This window comes from Parambassis ranga, chromosome 9, assembly GCF_900634625.1.
Source record: "Parambassis ranga chromosome 9, fParRan2.1, whole genome shotgun sequence".
Classification (NCBI taxonomy): domain Eukaryota; kingdom Metazoa; phylum Chordata; class Actinopteri; family Ambassidae; genus Parambassis; species Parambassis ranga.
In genome coordinates, this window is record NC_041030.1 from 2,297,328 (window position 1) to 2,318,855 (window position 21,528).

General features: G+C 43.6%; 1 protein-coding gene across 1 annotated transcript; it reads left to right on the plus strand.

Annotated features, from left to right (window-relative positions):
* Positions 1–19,978: 19,978 nt before the first annotated feature.
* LOC114441087 (purpurin-like) lies at positions 19,979–21,280 on the plus strand. Its single transcript, XM_028413854.1, has 6 exons — positions 19,979–20,070; positions 20,181–20,301; positions 20,532–20,668; positions 20,750–20,862; positions 20,962–21,174; positions 21,270–21,280. The coding sequence occupies exons 2-6, from the start codon at positions 20,188–20,190 to the stop codon at positions 21,278–21,280; spliced, it is 588 nt and encodes a 195-aa protein (XP_028269655.1). The 5' UTR covers positions 19,979–20,070; positions 20,181–20,187.
* The last annotated feature ends 248 nt before the right edge of the window (positions 21,281–21,528 follow it).

The window sequence follows — 21,528 nt, forward strand, 5'->3', positions numbered from 1 at the left end:
AATGCAAAATGTCAGAAAATCCCCAGACATTGAAGAAGAGCTTGATACCACACCTGTAATATCTCCAGATATTCAGGATGTAGCAGTTGATATTGTCGATGCCATGATTAACAATGTGCATTATTCGGACTCAGATGTCTCAGAATCAGCTGACAGAGCAACACCACTCAGACCTCACTGTGATATGACGGAAGTAGTTTCCAAGGTAGAACACTTTCTAGATTCACAGATGACTCAGACAGATGACACACAAACTACACCTCCACCCCAGAGAACGGACCAGTTCTTAAAGTTTGCCCAACAAAACTTTGAAAAAATGAAAGAGCATCTGAAGAAAGCTGTTCAGACAGATTTCCCGCAGTTTTTGGTGAACATCAGGGAACGGACTCAGACACAAAATCAAGAGGACACTTCCGCAGACATGTTACCCGGATATGTCCCAGAGGCTTCTGCATCAGTTAGAAGTCCGGAATTGCCTAAAACGGGCAATCAGAGTGGCTCACTGCCCTGGATCAATGTGATGAAAACTCACTTTTCCTGTGACTTTGAGAGCATCATGCCCAAGATCAACGATCTGCTTCATAAATTAGAGCTGGTCAAACAAGAGGACAAGTACAGGAATGAAGTCAGGCAGTTTTCAAATGAACTGACAGATATGATGTATAATCACATCATGACTAGCAGGACATATGAAGTTCCCGTTACTCCACTGACAAAGTGTGTTTCTGACACTGTCATATCTCAGAAGAGAAAACTGAACGGCCCTTCTCAGCAGCACTTGTCTCCTGAAGTTCTGTATGCCATGGCAGAGGATGCAGTGGGAAAGTTCTTGCAGCAGATTGTAATCTGGAAGGAGAAAGTACCAAGGGACATCTCATATTACAGGGATGACATGTCTAATGTACTGGCAGGAATTCAAAACTTGTTCGACAAAATAATGACCGGTCCGAAACAGAATGATTCCCTCGTGTCTCCTGAAAGAGAAGACGACAGCTGGTCAGATGATTCTGGTTTAGAATTAACAGTGCGGAAAATTGATCACATTGATTCTCATGCTGCTTCTTCTCTGATTGTGGATGACCACATGCCGGACACATCTTCTGAACAAGACCATCAATCTCAACCAGCCCCCAGCAATGATGACCACATGTCGGCGGGCACATCGTTTGAAACAGACGATCAACCAGACCCCAACAATGATGACCACATGTCGGCGGGCACATCGTTCGAAACAGGCGTTGAAACAGACAGTGAAGAGTTTCAGCTTGGCCAGCAGGCACAAGCGGCAAGGTCTTCTTCAACTCAGAGCTCGACCTACAACCTTGTCACTGCTGTGATAATAAGGATCTACAAAAAAGCCTTCCAGGAATGCAAGATATGTCTGCCAGCTAAAGAGATCAATAGGATGATCAAAAGTCTGTCAGACAAGGTGATGGAACATGTCATTTTCACAGACACATTGGACATCGACACCATTAAACGACTTGCAAAAGCAATCGTTAAAGATCTTCAGAGAGAGTTTGGCTCTCCTGAAAGGCTGCTTTTACATGCACTGGCATCAAACCCAGAGTTTGGTGAAGCTGTTGTGGTGTATGTGAAACTCCATCTAGACCTCACATCTCCATCACCCACAAAAACAAGACATGCATCAAGTCTTGCAAGCAGGTTCCTGAGAAGGGCTCGATGCTGGATTAAGGACCTGAGAGTGTGATCCTGAATGCAAACTGTCACACCGTCTATCTCTCTAAACTTGAAAACAAGTCAGATGATCATAGAGGGGAGGTGAAACAACCAACCACCTAATAAAAGTATTAATATTAGGTGGTTGTCAACAAACTGAAATTAGTATTAACAAACTGGCATCCAATTAATGTCACTTTGCTTTAACTAATTATTCAACTATATTGTTTTTTTAAAGTATTTAAAAAACAAAATATGTAACACGAAACTTAAAAAATGCCCCAAGTGGAGGAGTTTGTGTATCTCAGGGTCTCGTTCATGAGTGAAGGAAAAATGGAGCGGGAGATTGACAGACGGATCGGTGCAGCCTCCGTAGTGATGCGGTCACTGTACCGGTCTGTCGTGGTGAAGAAGGATTTACCGGTCAATTCGTTCGTCCCCTCACCTATGGTCATGAGCTCTGGGTAATGACCGAAAGAATGAGATCGTGAATACAAGCGGCCGTACTGAGTTTCCTTCGAAGGGTGGCTGGGCGCTCCTTAGAGATAGGCTGAGAAGCTCAGTCACCTGAGAGGAGCTCGGTGTAGAGCCGCTGCTCCTTCACATCAAGAGGAGTCAGCTGAGGTGGCTCGGGCATCTGTTTCGGATGCCTCCTGGACGCCTCCCTGGGGAGGTGTTCCGGGCATGTCCCACTGGGAGGAGACCCCGGGGAAGACCCAGGACGCGGTGGAGAGACTATAGCTGTGTTCCAGCTCGCAGCAAATGAAGACACCATTCTGAAGTAAAGCTTTGGAACTGCTGTATGAGGATGCCCACTTTGATGTGCAATTTTCAACGTTTTCCTCCTTTTTCTGGAGCAGCAAAGACGGGTCACAGCTGGTCAAACACTCCGATTTTGTGGCCCTGTTCACTGTTACCTTAAATAATAGACGCACCCCTCAGTCTTTGCCAGATACAGTCCTTTTATGTTACTTAGATGTCATGAAATACTGCTCTTGTACTCAGCATTGTTTAACAAATGGAACTGTACTCATAACTTATTGAGATTTGTAATGAAGCAATGTCATAAATACACAGAAGTTCACGACTGCTGTATTTGTCTCTGTGACCTTTGTTTAGGATCTCCTTTAACCCCCGACAGCACCACACATTTGCCACATGCAGCCATAAAGTCATGACCTGGGATTTTCAATGTAAAAATGTAGTTTAATTAAATGCAAAGTATCTCATTTGTTGCTCAGTTTGCAAACACATTCTTGGATCACTTGTTCAATTTATTGTACTTACTTTTGAGTATTTTGTCCTTTACTATGTGAAGACATTAAAAACATAGCGAGGTGCATTTTGTTGATCTGTTAACAAGAAGTGTTAAACAGGGGAAAAAAGCTAAGATTAAGATGACACTACAGCTGTGTTCCAATTCAGGGTCTGCATCCATCGGAGTGTGCATTTTAAGGCCGCTTACGTCACAACGCTGCACGAAGGCTGTCCCAATTCCCCAAAAGTCGAAGGGTCCTTCAAATGCATCCTCCTTTTGCCTGAATTTGGAGGATGCATCGCTACCAACAGTACAATGACGGACCAAGCGAGCGGCAGTAGTGCCGAATTCACATTTAAAGGCAAGTAAAGGACAGTAGTTCGAGGGATTTTTTAAATGCTAGTAGTGATAGCGGCATAAAAAATGATAGTTTAATATTTAAAAACATGACGTCCTGTTGATACAAGCGCTGTAAACTAAACTTTTGATTGAATGTTGTTTCTGCAGCTTAACGTTACCTCCCCACTGCGATATATTAAGAAATTCCAAGTTTCTAAATCCACACTGTTGTCCCGTTTGTTGTGTAGTCCGTGTTGTGTCGCTGTCGCTGCTTTTGTTTTTCCCGGGGCAACATTTATGACGTCGCACCACAATCAGGAAGTGCTTTGAAGGCCAGACCGTCCCATTTCCAATGCTTGAGGATCCTCCAGAGGATCCTCCTGAGACCGCGTAGGCTGCGTCCTCCGAAGGATGCAGACCCTGAATTGGAACACAGCTAAGCTGGGAATAACAAAAAGATTCAAATGTCTGGTATAATTTATCCTTTATACGAAGTTTTGTTTGATTTAGATTTGTTTCATCTTTCTGTTATTTTGATTTACACATACTGCTGAAACGAGAATTTGACACTGATTTGCACAAACACTGCTTAGCTTGCTAAAAGCTTGCCAGGCGGTAGATACGGTTGCTAAGCTATGATTGGCTAGTGACTATGACGCCCAAGTGGGCGTGGCTATTTGTAACGTCATCAACTATAAAGGCATTCCTTTATGATGTCATATGTTGTTAGTAACTGGACTATTTTTTCCATTTAGGGACACTTATCCACAGGATCACCAAAACATTATGACAAGAAGGCAAAAACAAGAGAGCAAAGAAGAATTGGTTGCGATGGCTTGCAGCAATATTGTAAACACTTTCAATGCGACGGTAGAAGAAATTCTGCCCATTATGAAAGATGTTTTCAGCAGGATTTCTCCATCACAGTGGAGCATGCTAGCATCCGGAACCTACGACAGGGACACACGGGCTTTCCTGACTGACATGATCGTTGAGATTGTGCAGACTATTTCTGCAAATGCTGTAAGAAACATTTTAACGCTTGCTTACGCTTGCTTACACCCTGAAACCATTGCGGACATAAACATATCCGTACGCGACGCCATCTCTGCCAGCTTTGCATCTGCTTTGGATGTCCCTCAGGAGAACTTTGAAAGTGCAGAACAGTTAGGAGGACTGATGGAGGAGGAAGTTTCAAAGAAAGTGAAATATGTCCTATCCATTGTCATTGAATGCCCTGTGCTGCCATTAGAGCCTGCTATTTATGTCAGCGGCTTAATGTCTTGCCGCGACTCGATTACACGCATGCTGCACCATACTGCAGGATGTCTGAAAAGATATTTAGGTAACTTGAAAACCAAGTGCATGGAATGTTGGTCTAAGAAGTTCTCCTCTGCATCCGCAAGTACAGACACTGTCTCCGCAACAGGAGTGGTCACAGACGAACCAGAGCTATCAGGCAGCAGCAGATCAAAATCTGCCTCTCCTTTATGTTCCAGTGATGACGAAGAGTGCACACACTCACTCAGACCTGAAACCCCAAGAAGGGTGCTCTCCGACCCCCATATGATAACAGCTGTCAGTGAGATTCTAATGCAAAATGTCAGAAAATCCCCAGACATTGAAGAAGAGCTTGATACCACACCTGTAATATCTCCAGATATTCAGGATGTAGCAGTTGATATTGTCGATGCCATGATTAACAATGTGCATTATTCGGACTCAGATGTCTCAGAATCAGCTGACAGAGCAACACCACTCAGACCTCACTGTGATATGACGGAAGTAGTTTCCAAGGTAGAACACTTTCTAGATTCACAGATGACTCAGACAGATGACACACAAACTACACCTCCACCCCAGAGAATGGACCAGTTCTTAAAGTTTGCCCAACAAAACTTTGAAAAGATGAAAGAGCATCTGAAGAAAGCTGTTCAGACAGATTTCCCGCAGTTTTTGGTGAACATCAGGGAACGGACTCAGACACAAAATCAAGAGGACACTTCCGCAGACATGTTACCCGGATATGTCCCAGAGGCTTCTGCATCAGTTAGAAGTCCGGAATTGCCTAAAACGGGCAATCAGAGTGGCTCACTGCCCTGGATCAATGTGATGAAAACTCACTTTTCCTGTGACTTTGAGAGCATCATGCCCAAGATCAACGATCTGCTTCATAAATTAGAGCTGGTCAAACAAGAGGACAAGTACAGGAATGAAGTCAGGCAGTTTTCAAATGAACTGACGGATATGATGTATAATCACATCATGACTAGCAGGACATATGAAGTTCCCGTTACTCCACTGACAAAGTGTGTTTCTGACACCGTCATATCTCAGAAGAGAAAACTGAACGGCCCTTCTCAGCAGCACTTGTCTCCTGAAGTTCTGTATGCCATGGCAGAGGATGCAGTGGGAAAGTTCTTGCAGCAGATTGTAATCTGGAAGGAGAAAGTACCAAGGGACATCTCATATTACAGGGATGACATGTCTAATGTACTGGCAGGAATTCAAAACTTGTTCGACAAAATAATGACCGGTCCGAAACAGAATGATTCCCTCGTGTCTCCTGAAAGAGAAGACGACAGCTGGTCAGATGATTCTGGTTTAGAATTAACAGTGCGGAAAATTGATCACATTGATTCTCATGCTGCTTCTTCTCTGATTGTGGATGACCACATGCCGGACACATCTTCTGAACAAGACCATCAATCTCAACCAGCCCCCAGCAATGATGACCACATGTCGGCGGGCACATCGTTTGAAACAGACGATCAACCAGACCCCAACAATGATGACCACATGTCGGCGGGCACATCGTTCGAAACAGGCGTTGAAACAGACAGTGAAGAGTTTCAGCTTGGCCAGCAGGCACAAGCGGCAAGGTCTTCTTCAACTCAGAGCTCGACCTACAACCTTGTCACTGCTGTGATAATAAGGATCTACAAAAAAGCCTTCCAGGAATGCAAGATATGTCTGCCAGCTAAAGAGATCAATAGGATGATCAAAAGTCTGTCAGACAAGGTGATGGAACATGTCATTTTCACAGACACATTGGACATCGACACCATTAAACGACTTGCAAAAGCAATCGTTAAAGATCTTCAGAGAGAGTTTGGCTCTCCTGAAAGGCTGCTTTTACATGCACTGGCATCAAACCCAGAGTTTGGTGAAGCTGTTGTGGTGTATGTGAAACTCCATCTAGACCTCACATCTCCATCACCCACAAAAACAAGACATGCATCAAGTCTTGCAAGCAGGTTCCTGAGAAGGGCTCGATGCTGGATTAAGGACCTGAGAGTGTGATCCTGAATGCAAACTGTCACACCGTCTATCTCTCTAAACTTGAAAACAAGTCAGATGATCATAGAGGGGAGGTGAAACAACCAACCACCTAATAAAAGTATTAATATTAGGTGGTTGTCAACAAACTGAAATTAGTATTAACAAACTGGCATCCAATTAATGTCACTTTGCTTTAACTAATTATTCAACTATATTGTTTTTTTAAAGTATTTAAAAAACAAAATATGTAACACGAAACTTAAAAAATGCCCCAAGTGGAGGAGTTTGTGTATCTCAGGGTCTCGTTCATGAGTGAAGGAAAAATGGAGCGGGAGATTGACAGACGGATCGGTGCAGCCTCCGTAGTGATGCGGTCACTGTACCGGTCTGTCGTGGTGAAGAAGGATTTACCGGTCAATTCGTTCGTCCCCTCACCTATGGTCATGAGCTCTGGGTAATGACCGAAAGAATGAGATCGTGAATACAAGCGGCCGTACTGAGTTTCCTTCGAAGGGTGGCTGGGCGCTCCTTAGAGATAGGCTGAGAAGCTCAGTCACCTGAGAGGAGCTCGGTGTAGAGCCGCTGCTCCTTCACATCAAGAGGAGTCAGCTGAGGTGGCTCGGGCATCTGTTTCGGATGCCTCCTGGACGCCTCCCTGGGGAGGTGTTCCGGGCATGTCCCACTGGGAGGAGACCCCGGGGAAGACCCAGGACGCGGTGGAGAGACTATAGCTGTGTTCCAGCTCGCAGCAAATGAAGACACCATTCTGAAGTAAAGCTTTGGAACTGCTGTATGAGGATGCCCACTTTGATGTGCAATTTTCAACGTTTTCCTCCTTTTTCTGGAGCAGCAAAGACGGGTCACAGCTGGTCAAACACTCCGATTTTGTGGCCCTGTTCACTGTTACCTTAAATAATAGACGCACCCCTCAGTCTTTGCCAGATACAGTCCTTTTATGTTACTTAGATGTCATGAAATACTGCTCTTGTACTCAGCATTGTTTAACAAATGGAACTGTACTCATAACTTATTGAGATTTGTAATGAAGCAATGTCATAAATACACAGAAGTTCACGACTGCTGTATTTGTCTCTGTGACCTTTGTTTAGGATCTCCTTTAACCCCCGACAGCACCACACATTTGCCACATGCAGCCATAAAGTCATGACCTGGGATTTTCAATGTAAAAATGTAGTTTAATTAAATGCAAAGTATCTCATTTGTTGCTCAGTTTGCAAACACATTCTTGGATCACTTGTTCAATTTATTGTACTTACTTTTGAGTATTTTGTCCTTTACTATGTGAAGACATTAAAAACATAGCGAGGTGCATTTTGTTGATCTGTTAACAAGAAGTGTTAAACAGGGGAAAAAAGCTAAGATTAAGATGACACTACAGCTGTGTTCCAATTCAGGGTCTGCATCCATCGGAGTGTGCATTTTAAGGCCGCTTACGTCACAACGCTGCACGAAGGCTGTCCCAATTCCCCAAAAGTCGAAGGGTCCTTCAAATGCATCCTCCTTTTGCCTGAATTTGGAGGATGCATCGCTACCAACAGTACAATGACGGACCAAGCGAGCGGCAGTAGTGCCGAATTCACATTTAAAGGCAAGTAAAGGACAGTAGTTCGAGGGATTTTTTAAATGCTAGTAGTGATAGCGGCATAAAAAATGATAGTTTAATATTTAAAAACATGACGTCCTGTTGATACAAGCGCTGTAAACTAAACTTTTGATTGAATGTTGTTTCTGCAGCTTAACGTTACCTCCCCACTGCGATATATTAAGAAATTCCAAGTTTCTAAATCCACACTGTTGTCCCGTTTGTTGTGTAGTCCGTGTTGTGTCGCTGTCGCTGCTTTTGTTTTTCCCGGGGCAACATTTATGACGTCGCACCACAATCAGGAAGTGCTTTGAAGGCCAGACCGTCCCATTTCCAATGCTTGAGGATCCTCCAGAGGATCCTCCTGAGACCGCGTAGGCTGCGTCCTCCGAAGGATGCAGACCCTGAATTGGAACACAGCTAAGCTGGGAATAACAAAAAGATTCAAATGTCTGGTATAATTTATCCTTTATACGAAGTTTTGTTTGATTTAGATTTGTTTCATCTTTCTGTTATTTTGATTTACACATACTGACGAAACGAGAATTTGACACTGATTTGCACAAACACTGCTTAGCTTGCTAAAAGCTTGCCAGGCGGTAGATACGGTTGCTAAGCTATGATTGGCTAGTGACTATGACGCCCAAGTGGGCGTGGCTATTTGTAACGTCATCAACTATAAAGGCATTCCTTTATGATGTCATATGTTGTTAGTAACTGGACTATTTTTTCCATTTAGGGACACTTATCCACAGGATCACCGAAACATTATGACAAGAAGGCAAAAACAAGAGAGCAAAGAAGAATTGGTTGCGATGGCTTGCAGCAATATTGTAAACACTTTCAATGCGACGGTAGAAGAAATTCTGCCCATTATGAAAGATGTTTTCAGCAGGATTTCTCCATCACAGTGGAGCATGCTAGCATCCGGAACCTACGACAGGGACACACGGGCTTTCCTGACTGACATGATCGTTGAGATTGTGCAGACTATTTCTGCAAATGCTGTAAGAAACATTTTAACGCTTGCTTACGCTTGCTTACACCCTGAAACCATTGCGGACATAAACATATCCGTACGCGACGCCATCTCTGCCAGCTTTGCATCTGCTTTGGATGTCCCTCAGGAGAACTTTGAAAGTGCAGAACAGTTAGGAGGACTGATGGAGGAGGAAGTTTCAAAGAAAGTGAAATATGTCCTATCCATTGTCATTGAATGCCCTGTGCTGCCATTAGAGCCTGCTATTTATGTCAGCGGCTTAATGTCTTGCCGCGACTCGATTACACGCATGCTGCACCATACTGCAGGATGTCTGAAAAGATATTTAGGTAACTTGAAAACCAAGTGCATGGAATGTTGGTCTAAGAAGTTCTCCTCTGCATCCGCAAGTACAGACACTGTCTCCGCAACAGGAGTGGTCACAGACGAACCAGAGCTATCAGGCAGCAGCAGATCAAAATCTGCCTCTCCTTTATGTTCCAGTGATGACGAAGAGTGCACACACTCACTCAGACCTGAAACCCCAAGAAGGGTGCTCTCCGACCCCCATATGATAACAGCTGTCAGTGAGATTCTAATGCAAAATGTCAGAAAATCCCCAGACATTGAAGAAGAGCTTGATACCACACCTGTAATATCTCCAGATATTCAGGATGTAGCAGTTGATATTGTCGATGCCATGATTAACAATGTGCATTATTCGGACTCAGATGTCTCAGAATCAGCTGACAGAGCAACACCACTCAGACCTCACTGTGATATGACGGAAGTAGTTTCCAAGGTAGAACACTTTCTAGATTCACAGATGACTCAGACAGATGACACACAAACTACACCTCCACCCCAGAGAATGGACCAGTTCTTAAAGTTTGCCCAACAAAACTTTGAAAAGATGAAAGAGCATCTGAAGAAAGCTGTTCAGACAGATTTCCCGCAGTTTTTGGTGAACATCAGGGAACGGACTCAGACACAAAATCAAGAGGACACTTCCGCAGACATGTTACCCGGATATGTCCCAGAGGCTTCTGCATCAGTTAGAAGTCCGGAATTGCCTAAAACGGGCAATCAGAGTGGCTCACTGCCCTGGATCAATGTGATGAAAACTCACTTTTCCTGTGACTTTGAGAGCATCATGCCCAAGATCAACGATCTGCTTCATAAATTAGAGCTGGTCAAACAAGAGGACAAGTACAGGAATGAAGTCAGGCAGTTTTCAAATGAACTGACAGATATGATGTATAATCACATCATGACTAGCAGGACATATGAAGTTCCCGTTACTCCACTGACAAAGTGTGTTTCTGACACTGTCATATCTCAGAAGAGAAAACTGAACGGCCCTTCTCAGCAGCACTTGTCTCCTGAAGTTCTGTATGCCATGGCAGAGGATGCAGTGGGAAAGTTCTTGCAGCAGATTGTAATCTGGAAGGAGAAAGTACCAAGGGACATCTCATATTACAGGGATGACATGTCTAATGTACTGGCAGGAATTCAAAACTTGTTCGACAAAATAATGACCGGTCCGAAACAGAATGATTCCCTCGTGTCTCCTGAAAGAGAAGACGACAGCTGGTCAGATGATTCTGGTTTAGAATTAACAGTGCGGAAAATTGATCACATTGATTCTCATGCTGCTTCTTCTCTGATTGTGGATGACCACATGCCGGACACATCTTCTGAACAAGACCATCAATCTCAACCAGCCCCCAGCAATGATGACCACATGTCGGCGGGCACATCGTTTGAAACAGACGATCAACCAGACCCCAACAATGATGACCACATGTCGGCGGGCACATCGTTCGAAACAGGCGTTGAAACAGACAGTGAAGAGTTTCAGCTTGGCCAGCAGGCACAAGCGGCAAGGTCTTCTTCAACTCAGAGCTCGACCTACAACCTTGTCACTGCTGTGATAATAAGGATCTACAAAAAAGCCTTCCAGGAATGCAAGATATGTCTGCCAGCTAAAGAGATCAATAGGATGATCAAAAGTCTGTCAGACAAGGTGATGGAACATGTCATTTTCACAGACACATTGGACATCGACACCATTAAACGACTTGCAAAAGCAATCGTTAAAGATCTTCAGAGAGAGTTTGGCTCTCCTGAAAGGCTGCTTTTACATGCACTGGCATCAAACCCAGAGTTTGGTGAAGCTGTTGTGGTGTATGTGAAACTCCATCTAGACCTCACATCTCCATCACCCACAAAAACAAGACATGCATCAAGTCTTGCAAGCAGGTTCCTGAGAAGGGCTCGATGCTGGATTAAGGACCTGAGAGTGTGATCCTGAATGCAAACTGTCACACCGTCTATCTCTCTAAACTTGAAAACAAGTCAGATGATCATAGAGGGGAGGTGAAACAACCAACCACCTAATAAAAGTATTAATATTAGGTGGTTGTCAACAAACTGAAATTAGTATTAACAAACTGGCATCCAATTAATGTCACTTTGCTTTAACTAATTATTCAACTATATTGTTTTTTTAAAGTATTTAAAAAACAAAATATGTAACACGAAACTTAAAAAATGCCCCAAGTGGAGGAGTTTGTGTATCTCAGGGTCTCGTTCATGAGTGAAGGAAAAATGGAGCGGGAGATTGACAGACGGATCGGTGCAGCCTCCGTAGTGATGCGGTCACTGTACCGGTCTGTCGTGGTGAAGAAGGATTTACCGGTCAATTCGTTCGTCCCCTCACCTATGGTCATGAGCTCTGGGTAATGACCGAAAGAATGAGATCGTGAATACAAGCGGCCGTACTGAGTTTCCTTCGAAGGGTGGCTGGGCGCTCCTTAGAGATAGGCTGAGAAGCTCAGTCACCTGAGAGGAGCTCGGTGTAGAGCCGCTGCTCCTTCACATCAAGAGGAGTCAGCTGAGGTGGCTCGGGCATCTGTTTCGGATGCCTCCTGGACGCCTCCCTGGGGAGGTGTTCCGGGCATGTCCCACTGGGAGGAGACCCCGGGGAAGACCCAGGACGCGGTGGAGAGACTATAGCTGTGTTCCAGCTCGCAGCAAATGAAGACACCATTCTGAAGTAAAGCTTTGGAACTGCTGTATGAGGATGCCCACTTTGATGTGCAATTTTCAACGTTTTCCTCCTTTTTCTGGAGCAGCAAAGACGGGTCACAGCTGGTCAAACACTCCGATTTTGTGGCCCTGTTCACTGTTACCTTAAATAATAGACGCACCCCTCAGTCTTTGCCAGATACAGTCCTTTTATGTTACTTAGATGTCATGAAATACTGCTCTTGTACTCAGCATTGTTTAACAAATGGAACTGTACTCATAACTTATTGAGATTTGTAATGAAGCAATGTCATAAATACACAGAAGTTCACGACTGCTGTATTTGTCTCTGTGACCTTTGTTTAGGATCTCCTTTAACCCCCGACAGCACCACACATTTGCCACATGCAGCCATAAAGTCATGACCTGGGATTTTCAATGTAAAAATGTAGTTTAATTAAATGCAAAGTATCTCATTTGTTGCTCAGTTTGCAAACACATTCTTGGATCACTTGTTCAATTTATTGTACTTACTTTTGAGTATTTTGTCCTTTACTATGTGAAGACATTAAAAACATAGCGAGGTGCATTTTGTTGATCTGTTAACAAGAAGTGTTAAACAGGGGAAAAAAGCTAAGATTAAGATGACACTACAGCTGTGTTCCAATTCAGGGTCTGCATCCATCGGAGTGTGCATTTTAAGGCCGCTTACGTCACAACGCTGCACGAAGGCTGTCCCAATTCCCCAAAAGTCGAAGGGTCCTTCAAATGCATCCTCCTTTTGCCTGAATTTGGAGGATGCATCGCTACCAACAGTACAATGACGGACCAAGCGAGCGGCAGTAGTGCCGAATTCACATTTAAAGGCAAGTAAAGGACAGTAGTTCGAGGGATTTTTTAAATGCTAGTAGTGATAGCGGCATAAAAAATGATAGTTTAATATTTAAAAACATGACGTCCTGTTGATACAAGCGCTGTAAACTAAACTTTTGATTGAATGTTGTTTCTGCAGCTTAACGTTACCTCCCCACTGCGATATATTAAGAAATTCCAAGTTTCTAAATCCACACTGTTGTCCCGTTTGTTGTGTAGTCCGTGTTGTGTCGCTGTCGCTGCTTTTGTTTTTCCCGGGGCAACATTTATGACGTCGCACCACAATCAGGAAGTGCTTTGAAGGCCAGACCGTCCCATTTCCAATGCTTGAGGATCCTCCAGAGGATCCTCCTGAGACCGCGTAGGCTGCGTCCTCCGAAGGATGCAGACCCTGAATTGGAACACAGCTAAGCTGGGAATAACAAAAAGATTCAAATGTCTGGTATAATTTATCCTTTATACGAAGTTTTGTTTGATTTAGATTTGTTTCATCTTTCTGTTATTTTGATTTACACATACTGCTGAAACGAGAATTTGACACTGATTTGCACAAACACTGCTTAGCTTGCTAAAAGCTTGCCAGGCGGTAGATACGGTTGCTAAGCTATGATTGGCTAGTGACTATGACGCCCAAGTGGGCGTGGCTATTTGTAACGTCATCAACTATAAAGGCATTCCTTTATGATGTCATATGTTGTTAGTAACTGGACTATTTTTTCCATTTAGGGACACTTATCCACAGGATCACCGAAACATTATGACAAGAAGGCAAAAACAAGAGAGCAAAGAAGAATTGGTTGCGATGGCTTGCAGCAATATTGTAAACACTTTCAATGCGACGGTAGAAGAAATTCTGCCCATTATGAAAGATGTTTTCAGCAGGATTTCTCCATCACAGTGGAGCATGCTAGCATCCGGAACCTACGACAGGGACACACGGGCTTTCCTGACTGACATGATCGTTGAGATTGTGCAGACTATTTCTGCAAATGCTGTAAGAAACATTTTAACGCTTGCTTACGCTTGCTTACACCCTGAAACCATTGCGGACATAAACATATCCATACGCGACGCCATCTCTGCCAGCTTTGCATCTGCTTTGGATGTCCCTCAGGAGAACTTTGAAAGTGCAGAACAGTTAGGAGGACTGATGGAGGAGGAAGTTTCAAAGAAAGTGAAATATGTCCTATCCATTGTCATTGAATGCCCTGTGCTGCCATTAGAGCCTGCTATTTATGTCAGCGGCTTAATGTCTTGCCGCGACTCGATTACACGCATGCTGCACCATACTGCAGGATGTCTGAAAAGATATTTAGGTAACTTGAAAACCAAGTGCATGGAATGTTGGTCTAAGAAGTTCTCCTCTGCATCCGCAAGTACAGACACTGTCTCCGCAACAGGAGTGGTCACAGACGAACCAGAGCTATCAGGCAGCAGCAGATCAAAATCTGCCTCTCCTTTATGTTCCAGTGATGACGAAGAGTGCACACACTCACTCAGACCTGAAACCCCAAGAAGGGTGCTCTCCGACCCCCATATGATAACAGCTGTCAGTGAGATTCTAATGCAAAATGTCAGAAAATCCCCAGACATTGAAGAAGAGCTTGATACCACACCTGTAATATCTCCAGATATTCAGGATGTAGCAGTTGATATTGTCGATGCCATGATTAACAATGTGCATTATTCGGACTCAGATGTCTCAGAATCAGCTGACAGAGCAACACCACTCAGACCTCACTGTGATATGACGGAAGTAGTTTCCAAGGTAGAACACTTTCTAGATTCACAGATGACTCAGACAGATGACACACAAACTACACCTCCACCCCAGAGAATGGACCAGTTCTTAAAGTTTGCCCAACAAAACTTTGAAAAGATGAAAGAGCATCTGAAGAAAGCTGTTCAGACAGATTTCCCGCAGTTTTTGGTGAACATCAGGGAACGGACTCAGACACAAAATCAAGAGGACACTTCCGCAGACATGTTACCCGGATATGTCCCAGAGGCTTCTGCATCAGTTAGAAGTCCGGAATTGCCTAAAACGGGCAATCAGAGTGGCACAGTGCCCTGGATCAATGTGATGAAAACTCACTTTTCCTGTGACTTTGAGAGCATCATGCCCAAGATCAACGATCTGCTTCATAAATTAGAGCTGGTCAAACAAGAGGACAAGTACAGGAATGAAGTCAGGCAGTTTTCAAATGAACTGACGGATATGATGTATAATCACATCATGACTAGCAGGACATATGAAGTTCCCGTTACTCCACTGACAAAGTGTGTTTCTGACACTGTCATATCTCAGAAGAGAAAACTGAACGGCCCTTCTCAGCAGCACTTGTCTCCTGAAGTTCTGTATGCCATGGCAGAGGATGCAGTGGGAAAGTTCTTGCAGCAGATTGTAATCTGGAAGGAGAAAGTACCAAGGGACATCTCATATTACAGGGATGACATGTCTAATGTACTGGCAGGAATTCAAAACTTGTTCGACAAAATAATGACCGGTCCGAAACAGAATGATTCCCTCGTGTCTCCTGAAAGAGAAGACGACAGCTGGTCAGATGATTCTGGTTTAGAATTAACAGTGCGGAAAATTGATCACATTGATTCTCATGCTGCTTCTTCTCTGATTGTGGATGACCACATGCCGGACACATCTTCTGAACAAGACCATCAATCTCAACCAGCCCCCAGCAATGATGACCACATGTCGGCGGGCACATCGTTTGAAACAGACGATCAACCAGACCCCAACAATGATGACCACATGTCGGCGGGCACATCGTTCGAAACAGGCGTTGAAACAGACAGTGAAGAGTTTCAGCTTGGCCAGCAGGCACAAGCGGCAAGGTCTTCTTCAACTCAGAGCTCGACCTACAACCTTGTCACTGCTGTGATAATAAGGATCTACAAAAAAGCCTTCCAGGAATGCAAGATATGTCTGCCAGCTAAAGAGATCAATAGGATGATCAAAAGTCTGTCAGACAAGGTGATGGAACATGTCATTTTCACAGACACATTGGACATCGACACCATTAAACGACTTGCAAAAGCAATCGTTAAAGATCTTCAGAGAGAGTTTGGCTCTCCTGAAAGGCTGCTTTTACATGCACTGGCATCAAACCCAGAGTTTGGTGAAGCTGTTGTGGTGTATGTGAAACTCCATCTAGACCTCACATCTCCATCACCCACAAAAACAAGACATGCATCAAGTCTTGCAAGCAGGTTCCTGAGAAGGGCTCGATGCTGGATTAAGGACCTGAGAGTGTGATCCTGAATGCAAACTGTCACACCGTCTATCTCTCTAAACTTGAAAACAAGTCAGATGATCATAGAGGGGAGGTGAAACAACCAACCACCTAATAAAAGTATTAATATTAGGTGGTTGTCAACAAACTGAAATTAGTATTAACAAACTGGCATCCAATTAATGTCACTTTGCTTTAACTAATTATTCAACTATATTGTTTTTTTAAAGTATTTAAAAAACAAAATATGTAACACGAAACTTAAAAAATGCCCCAAGTGGAGGAGTTTGTGTATCTCAGGGTCTCGTTCATGAGTGAAGGAAAAATGGAGCGGGAGATTGACAGACGGATCGGTGCAGCCTCCGTAGTGATGCGGTCACTGTACCGGTCTGTCGTGGTGAAGAAGGATTTACCGGTCAATTCGTTCGTCCCCTCACCTATGGTCATGAGCTCTGGGTAATGACCGAAAGAATGAGATCGTGAATACAAGCGGCCGTACTGAGTTTCCTTCGAAGGGTGGCTGGGCGCTCCTTAGAGATAGGCTGAGAAGCTCAGTCACCTGAGAGGAGCTCGGTGTAGAGCCGCTGCTCCTTCACATCAAGAGGAGTCAGCTGAGGTGGCTCGGGCATCTGTTTCGGATGCCTCCTGGACGCCTCCCTGGGGAGGTGTTCCGGGCATGTCCCACTGGGAGGAGACCCCGGGGAAGACCCAGGACGCGGTGGAGAGACTATAGCTGTGTTCCAGTTCAGGGTCTGCACCCTTCGGAGTGTGCATTTTAAGGCCACTTACGTCACAACGCTGCACGAAGGCTGTCCCAATGCGCCAAAATTCCTTCAAATGCGGCCTCTTTTTGCTTGAATTCGTAGGATGCATCGCTCCCATCCTTCGTGGCCTTACATATCCCAAGATGCTTTGTGGGCCTATTTTTTTCAACAGTACAATGACGGACCAAGTGAGCGGCAGGAGTGCCTAATTCACATTTAAATGTAAGTAAAGGGCAGTAGTTCGAGGGATTTTTAGTAGTGATAGTGGCATTAAAAAACATGACGTCCTGTTGATACGAGTCGCTGTAAAATAAACGTTTTGATTGAATGTTGTTTCTTGACTGTTTACTGTAGTATAGTATAAAGTATAGTTCACGTGAGGAGCAATATTATCGTTATTATATCAAACGGTCATTCTGCCTGTTGGCATTTTGTTGTAGGAGGAGCAGAGAGAAACAGAAGAAACCTGACAATTGATAACGGAGGACGTGAGGCTGGAGAGGGAGGGAGAGGGAGAGAACGGACAGACCTCAGCTCATACAGAGGATGGTGGACAGCAGTGATTTTTATGTTCTGTGTTATTTAAATGTTACTTATTAAATTGTATATTAAATTGTTCTTGTCTTCGTGTTCTTAAACTCTTCTAACCTTGTTACATTATGTGTTTCATTACCTATTTATAATTTAAGTAAACTTTTGAACCACTTCTCAGTGACCATTTATTGTATTATAGTAATTTATTGTTCTTTATGTACAATATTTAGAAAGATACAGTTTGAACATTTCTAACCATTTACCAGTGGGCGTTATGAAAATGTAAAATTTATTATTTATAAAAGATTAGCAGAAAATACTATTCACAAAGAACATATATGTAAATGTTTGGCTGAGCAGGAGTCCTTGGTGCTGCTGGACTGGATGATGCCACGGTGAAGACCTTGGAGTCCTCTGGCTGTGAGTGGGAAATCATCTGGGGGAGGGGGGTGCCTGTCTCCATTGTATCGCAAGCCATTCATATCACATTTCAGTACTTAAAATGACGTTTTCATACGCGTTTTCATACGCCGTACCGTCCCATTTACCAACGGTTGAGAATCCTCAGGAGGACGCGGCCTTCCGAGACCACATAGGCTGCATCCTCTGAAGGACGCAGACCCTGAATTTGAACACAGCTAATATATCATTTCCTCCATCTGTTGAGCTGATGGTAAATGAAGAAGTTGGTTTTCCAAACTTGTGTCTAAAAGTTATCAGAACATAGTATCACTAGGGTTTCATGTAAAAATGAGTTGTCAGTTCAAGTTAGGAAGAGACTTGTAGTATAGTCTTTTTCTTTTAAATTATGCAGTATACAAATGTTTTAATACCATTATAATTTCTTAAAGCCAACGGTAACTGAATATTTTGTTGGATGAATTATAAAAGCAAGTGCTATCACCTGTTCACATCCGCTTGTTACACAGCAGGCGGTGACCCGACCTGACTCCAGACACGTTCAACCTGAGCTCCTCTCCAGCTGAGCAGGCCTGACTTCAAACAGGATCATTTAAAGCTAGCCTTGTTTTTGTTCAGATTAGGGATGCAGGGATAACAGTCTTGACATGTTACAGCACAGAGGTCTTTCCTAATAATCATATGGACGGGCTATTCTTAGAACAACAACAAGGTGAGGTCCTGCTAAAAATACAGGCAGACTTTCTGGCATACAACTCATCTTTACTTAGCTCTCACCTGCTGTAAATAAAGAAATATATTCTGAGCACAGGTGAAGGGAGTTTGTAAGTGGGATTACAGTAATCTGCTTTAATTTTGTTTTTAGTACACAACAACACAGACAACGTGAAAAAATGTTCAAATTGCTAAATTATCTGAGCACAGAAACGATGACTATATTTGACTATATATATGCTTGTATAACGAAAAAAATTCCATTTGTAAATGCACTTTAAGTCAAAATAAAAGTAGGCTCCACACCTGTGTAACAGGGCCTTGACACTTTGGTATCTTTCTGCACTATTTAGTAATGCATAAGTGGTGTAAACTTCCTTTAGCATACCTCAACTGTTTCCTCTATGACACATTTTACCCAGGATTACAGGTTGAGGCTCTGGCAGCATTTAGGGACCAGATGACAGTAGGTTACTTAAGGAATGGCAGGTGGGAACACCTGAGCCTCTGCTGACATAACGTGGCAGGGCCTTCAGTGCTATTCTGCAGACTGGCTCTACATTTTGTATTAAAAATCTTACACTTCAACAATGAAATGACAACTCCAGTTTACTGCTTACTAGTAAAATATATCGTTTTTTTGCATCACAGGCTAGCCCGAATTAATAATAATAATAATAATAATAGAGCCAATGTCAGACACACTTTAATACTTTTTCATCATAATATTACATAAACTAGGCACCCTTACACTTTTCTCTTAAATAGCTGCAGGCACTGTTGGCTTGTAAATGTGTTGCTGTAAATACGAAGTACCGTATACACCAACAAAACCATCACTGTTCATGGATTTGGGAACGTCTTTAGGGGCATATAAACAAACACAGATATTCTTAATATTATAATAATCCCATTTTAATTGCATGTTCTCTATTTCAGCACAAATGACTGGATTTGGTCTCATTTCAAGCTTCTGCGTTACCTCAGTTCCCCCCATAATACACGTCATGTAAGCACCTTTGCTGTGGATGTGTGACTCAGAGGCTCAGGCCACCTTTTCTCTCCGGGACATCTGCCATTATGTATTCTATTATGTAGCCATGCACAACAATTACATAAAGCCTATGCACTGCTGAATGCCAGGGTTCATCAGCTTACAGGATTTGGTTAACTGGATTAGCGGTAGATTTAAACTCTGCATTTAGGTTCAAGAAGTGAAAATAATCAGTGAGCCCGTCTGTGCGTCGGGTATAAAAAGGCTCAGACATTGTCATCACACAACAGTTCAGACACAGCAACAACTCTACACCGACAGCCTCCTGTGGCATCCTTCTGCACTTGAGGTAAGGAGATGCGGCTTTCTGGTGCTGTATAAAATGATATGGACTTTCTTTTTACCATGTGCATTCAAAGTGTAAGTAATCAAATGAATTTGACATTATATTTGTTTTAGTTTTAGAATGGACTTCCAAATCTTTGCCCTGGTGATGTTGTTCCTGGCCTGTGTGGAGCAGAGCCTGGCCTCCTGTGTGGTGGACAGCTTCACAGTCAAAGAGGACTTCGACCCCAAAAGAGTGAGGACTCAAATATGTCTTGCTATAACTTGATGTTTCCAGATACTTTTTATAGTAACGTTACATGTAAAAACACTAGATTCATAGGAATCGACTATTATATAGACCTCTCTATCGTCTGCTAAGCCACAATGTTGTGTATTGTGTACTATTTGTTCTTAATCCTGTAGTACACACACAAAGTAAAGCCTAGCAAAATAATTCTTTCTCATCTGTTCACCTCCTGACAGTATGCCGGAAAGTGGTATGCTCTGCAGAAGAAAGATCCCGAAGGGTTGTTCCTGCAGGACAATATCTCAGCTGAATACACCGTTGGGGACGACGGTGCCATGGTTGCCTCCTCCAGAGGCAGAGTCACTCTCTTTGGGTGTGTATTTGTAAAATTTCAGTGGTGTGAATGTGAGATAAACAAATGGCCTCTGTTACATATTTACCTTAACTGTTGCAGGTTCTGGGTTGTCTGTGCCGACATGGCTGCTCAGTACTCCGTGCCCGACCCCACCAACCCCGGCAAGATGTTCATGAACTACCAGGGACTTGCCAGCTACCTGTCCAGCGGTGGTAAGCATGCTTAGCTATGTACACACACACACACACACACTCACACTCTCTATGTTTCTCTTACGACGGACACTAACCTCTCATTCTGTGCTTTTCTAGGTGACAACTACTGGGTCATTGACACAGACTATGACAACTACGCCATCACCTATGCTTGCCGCACCGTGAAGGAGGATGGAAGCTGTGATGATGGCTATGCCCTGGTCTTCTCCCGCAACCCCCGCGGCCTCCCCCCTGCCATCCAGAGAGTCGTCCGCCAGAAACAGGAGGAAGTCTGCATGGCCGGACAGTTCCAGCCCGTGCTGCAGTCCGGTAAGTATACGTAGCAAACAGACTCTGCTCTGCATGTAGCTTGCTAAATTTCTGGCATTTTAACTCATCCACCCTCTGCTTTCTATATATTACAGGAGCTTGCTAAACTGGCATCAAACTGGAGTTTATTGAGCAGTCCTTCGTTACACCTGATCATCTTACTCAAGGAAGGAAGAGGGAGCTCCTCTCAGAAGAATAATTATGAGGTTCCAACATTGGAGAAGAGAATTATCAGATAAATCCAATCCAACACCCCACGAAAACAAAATTGCCAAGATGACCTAAGTCCTAAGCCACGTCCACTGAAAATGATTACCAGTTGAGTGAATGTGATGTCACGCTGATGGGTAACAT